Genomic DNA, 5539 nt, shown 5'->3' with positions numbered 1-5539 from the left:
CAGCCTCGCTTCCATTCGTAGGCCAGGTAACTTAGCTACAACTGTAAAATGGTTTATTCGGTAGCCGTGTAACGAAAAAAGGGCACGTAACTTAGAGATCAAAACTTTAATATATTTAGTTGTTCAAATTAAATGCTGGTTACGCAACCAAACTAAAACAAGCTTTAACAATTGTCTTTCTCGCCAGACAACGCGCAACGCAGAGGTTTTGACATGTATTTTTCGTTCGATTTTCGTATAGATATTCGCAGGCGGAAATGACTTAATTCAGAAGTAAATGCGTTCGTAATATGTATATCGTAAAATGTAAGGTAGTGTTAGTGAATTTTTCAGTAGGATTCAGATAAGTTAAATGTAAACGAAGGATCCCACAGGTTTCTGGCTTTGCTTAATCCACTCAGGTTGCTCCATCCGCATTACGCACTATGCATTACGCTTCTAAATAGTTATTCGTTTTTAGTTCAGGAAAACTTAGACAATATTTACCGTATACCTTACGGTACCGTTTTAGAGTTTCTCCCACATTCCAGTTGCTGTATTCACAGGAGACAATTGTTTGATATTTCGCTGTAGAGTTGTTAATCAATCGATCCTCAAGTGACGGTGTCACATTAGACATACAATGTAGATTTTCTTGTTTGACATTATTGTTGATGGGGCCGTTACTTTCGAGGGGATAGTTACTTTGTTACTTTCGGTAGGGAAGAGGGGGGGGGGGGGGGGGACGGGGCTCACTTTCGGGATTTAAAAGAAGCGTAAAAAATGAACGTTACTTTCGGGGGGGGGGGGGGGGCGTTACTTTCGGAATTTTACGGTATCCCATTCAGTTTCCCAGAGCTCAACAAGTAAATGAATATTTAGAGTAAAAGCTACAGTTAATGTTTTGTTTTGTTTTGTTTTGTTTTGTTTTGTTATCAAGTTGCATGAAAAAATAAAATGCCAAAACAAGTAACAAGTGTGTATCAAATTTTAAAGGTTCTAATTATTATTATTTCAGTAGGTATAAGCAAAAGGAAGGTAAAACAAAAATTAATCTCGAGGTTTACATTGTCTTTTTTAACCAATGTTAACTACGTAAGAACCAACTATCAGTTTCTTGCCATCTTGTCCTAGTATTTATTTACGCGGTAGACCACTTCTAAAATTCAATCGCGTTTAATTTCAATGTTTTAGATATACATATGGACATGCAATCCAGACTGACAGAGCATTTTCTAACAGGTTACGAAACGAGTATTATGCCACATGCTTCTGATTCTCACTCACTCACTCCCTCACTCACTGCCATTGTTACTACTTGGATAACCACAAGAGAAAATGAGGGGACAGAGAGGGAGGCTCCCGTTCCAGCCCTTGGGATATGTCATGTCCACGAAAGTTGTTTTTAGACGAGCGGAAGTCTGTCTTCCGAGACGTCCGCATGCAGGCCAACCTCGGTCTCATGTTTGAATGAATATAAATATTCATCAGCCTTTTACGTGCGCCGCAATTTTCTCTTTTCACTAAGAACCTAAGAGCGAGGCAAGACTGCATGCGGACGTCTCGGAAGACAGACTTCCGCTCTTCTAAAAATAACTTTCGTGGACATGACATATCCTGGCCAACGCCCTGCGCCTCCCTCTCTGTCTCCTCATTTTCTCTTGATAACCACCAAGGATACCCATTTCCATACCAAATTTCACTCCATTATATATTTTTCTCGTAGTTTTGCATCAAGGAGGTAGTATGGCCCAGTGGTTAGGGCGCTTGCCTTGAGATCCAGAGATCCCAGGTTCAAGACCCACTCTGACCACTCTCTGAATTTGATCCTGGTAGTCCCTGGTTCAACTTCCCAGCTGCACTTATAAATAGACAACTAGTTTGCCTCCGGCCAGTTGGGATTCTTAACAGTCATTGCTGTTGTTCTGTTTCGTCGTTTCGTTGATTGTGTATCATTGGCCCTGAAAAGCCCGTATGGGGAGCGGTCAATTAATTATGTAAAAAAATATGTACGTAATTTATGTAACAGTTTAGAATCCCACGTAAAAGCTCTTTGGCGTCTTGTTATAGCAATGGGAGGTACAAACCGAACAACCTTAAAGGTTACACTTTACTTAAGCACAGGATAAACTGCTGTTGACAAAAATAATGGCATACTTTATCCAAAAAACGGGCAAAATAAGTCTAAAAGAAAATGAAACACGAGTAAACTTTACAAAACTCTGCAACTTTACTTCAGTCAAGCTAAATACATTTGTTTAAAATATCTCACCACCATTTGTTTAATAACTTTCTCTAGCTTTATACAGCAGCGATGAAAATCACTTACTGTTTACATGATGGATATACTGCATTTCATGAAATTACACTTGATATCAGAGGACTTGAGATTCTTGATTTGAAATCATTACAAACGTACAGCCGTGTCTTTGTACAAGAGTACGAGCTAATAGAACAGCCATTGAAGCGTTTAAATCTGGTTCAGAGCTGGGGTTTTTTTAGTTTAAAAATTTCCTTATTTGGATGTAACGTAGCTCATGCATTTTCCCGCGCGTGCAGCTTCGATCTTATGTTTGTCCATATTTGGGCATAAAATTGGTGTCCTATAAAAATCCCCAGCTTTGTTCCGAGGAAAAGAGTTCTAAGTTACACGCTTCAAGCTCATAATATTATGCTTCTCTTGTATGTTAATCACTTGCTGTGCCCAACAACAGCAAAATATATTAATAATTTTACCAAAATCTTCAATAGCTAAATGGTTTGCTCTGATACACTAGTGATATCATACTTACAACTCTTTTAGTAGATTTGTTAAAACTATATATTAATTTTCTATGATACAAAATAATACTCTCTTTTACTACGTAAAAAAACTATATATGACTGCATTCCTGACAAACAAGTAAACAAATCAAGCTTTATGTTGAAATAGTTGTATGAAATTACTTTGCCGCCAAAAGAATGACTCACTTGTATGAATTACATGAACAACATGAAGATACAAGAATAATCTGAAAACAGTATAAAAATGGCATAATTCTTTGGACTTTGTTGTAATAGATAAAATTGGCTAACTCGATGTTGTACTCAATTCAAACCCTTTCTTCCATATATTTCCATATCATTTAAATGTGAATGCTACATTATAATGCAAATACAACACACAATGAATCTTAACGCTGGGAGATTTGAATTGGTTACAGCAAATTATGAGTTAACTGATTTGGTCTATTATTATGAAAGTTAAAAACCACACACAATAGTCTTGGCATTATTATTATCAAGGCTGTGCTCTAAGAAACATTTCAAGGAGCCCCACAGTTCCAAACTATGAGATCCAGGGTTTCCAGTACTAAAGCTCATCATTATGAAAAAAGTGAATTTACCTGGTGACCCAAAGGAAAAAGTTTGTTGCCTTATTAAAGCACTCTTAGAGAACAGCCCTGATTATTATTATTATTATCATTATCATTATGCTTTTTTCTGAGGACTTGGGTTATTAGTGCTTAAGGACGGTGCCTACTAATTTAAAGTGCCCCAGTTTATGATTATGCAGGAAATGTAAATCTTAACAAGTGTTATTGAAATCCAAAGAGAAAATTGGGGATAGCCCCGCATTGTCCAAAGATGATTTGTGAATAATATTTGTTTACAGCTTTAAAATAAAAAGCAATGAATGGTGTTCTTTCTCAAATTGAAGCTTAATTATCTCTCAAAAATGCATGGTTACCCCCAATTTCCTTTTTGGATACCAAGAGTACTTACTAAGATCTACTTTCTCCAGATAGTTTTAACCCTTTCAGCCCCGATAGTGCCAAATGGCACTTATAGATTTTACTCTGTCTAACGCCAGACGATTTTACTCGTCAATGGGGAACCCCTCGGGGCTTAAACGGTTAAGCTAACAGCGTGAAAAAACTATGTCCCTGTTTAACCCTTTCAGCCCCGATAGTGCCAAATGGCACTTATAGATTTTACTCTGTCTAACGCCAGACGATTTTACTCGTCAATGGGGAACCCCTCGGGGCTTAAAGGGTTAAACCATGCAAAAATATCCCTGTATTAGTAAGCATCACCAATAGGAAACCTGGGTATCTCGAGATGCAAAACCAATTATAGTAGGCACTGTCCCTGAGGCTTGAGGATCAGACTAACTGAGACTCCTTCAGGGAGTCAATTGTCCTTGATCAGCCTTTAGCAACAGGGCCATTGGTATACCACCCAAGGTGGTTTAACGTTCTTGTGTGGGACCCCTTCTAAGGGGCTCATAGACAGAATCCTTTTGTATTCCCAGGCCATGGGAAGTAGCAGATGGTTGATCAAAATCAAGCGTCTGCTCATATGCTGGATTACTGCACCCGGTTAGATGCCTGGGCTTATTTGGTCCTGGCATTCTTGATCCAGCTGATTCTGGCTTGACTGCAACATTGTAGAGTGACTCATAAGTAGAGCTATTGGGTCCGACATGGGAATAATCTTCATCATCAGGGTCATCTAGTATATTATAAAGGGGTTCTTGTGTGGTGTCTGGTTTATTTTCTGGGCAGTTTTGCACCTCAGGTCCTTTGAGATCAGTGTACACTTGGTCCCCTTCAACACAAGGGTTTTGGAACCCAATTTCATAGTTGGGTTTGATACTAGGTGCAAGATGCATAGCATCATCATCTTGTCCACAATTTGGCCTCTCAAGGTCAACATACAAGGCATCTGGTGTGGACACACAATCTGCACCTTCTTCATGAAGGTCGTTGTTCCTCGGTGTTTGAGGAAAAACAGGTCTTTGACATGGTCCTGTGGAATATGGGTTTGGTCTTGCACTTCCTGTTGCATCTCCGACTTTTGGATTTGGAATTACTATGGGACATTTAGATGTTGAATTAAGTGGCCTAATGGCACTGGACTTTGGATTTGGTGATGTTGACTGCTCGGGACTGATACTTTTCAAACCATGCCCTGTGGTATCTGATGGCTTTTCCTGGGCTGGTTTCAAACTCTGATACACAGGGGACCCAGGAATCTCCTTTTCCAAACTCTGATACACAGGGGATCCAGGTGTGCGCTTTTGCAGGGTTTGGTACACAGTACAATAATTGTCATAATTATTGTCAGGGTTGGTATAGACTGCCGCACAGTTGTTTTGCCCTAGAAGGGAAAGACAAAATATGCTCTGTTAGTCATACTGTACCTCACACTACACATCAATATTGCAATAGTGAGGAGACGGAAGCCGAAGTCACGATTTCTGATCTTGGTGTTTTGATTGGTACTTTAAAATGTTCGTTTTTCTTGGTCTTGTGTAAAATTGCTGTCACACTCATATACATGTAGCTATTTCCTAGTAAGCCTTTCTTGCTAGGGAGACATTAGACAATACCAGTCTCTACATTCATCCTGTATGTATATCCATATGAATATGAAAAAGTATGTGTGTGTCGCATGTGTATATGACTGCAGTGAATGAATGAAGTATCATAATTGTATTATGTATAATATCATGGCAATTGATTGTAAACATACCACGATATAATTTGCAGTCTTCCCACGCAGATACTGTAGTAGT

General features: G+C 38.9%; 1 protein-coding gene across 1 annotated transcript in view; it reads right to left on the bottom strand.

Annotated features, from left to right (window-relative positions):
- Window positions 1-2190: 2190 nt before the first annotated feature.
- The window catches only part of LOC138056865 (uncharacterized), an 18541-nt gene continuing 15192 nt past the window's right edge, over window positions 2191-5539 (bottom strand). Inside the window, exon 8 of the mRNA XM_068902788.1 lies at window positions 2191-5121. Within this exon, the coding sequence (XP_068758889.1) occupies window positions 4211-5121 (911 nt within the window). The 3' untranslated portion in view covers window positions 2191-4210. The remainder of the gene's footprint in view (window positions 5122-5539) is intronic.

This window comes from Montipora capricornis, chromosome 7, assembly GCF_036669925.1.
Source record: "Montipora capricornis isolate CH-2021 chromosome 7, ASM3666992v2, whole genome shotgun sequence".
NCBI lineage: Eukaryota > Metazoa > Cnidaria > Anthozoa > Scleractinia > Acroporidae > Montipora > Montipora capricornis.
This window is presented reverse-complemented; position numbering and strand designations above follow the sequence as displayed.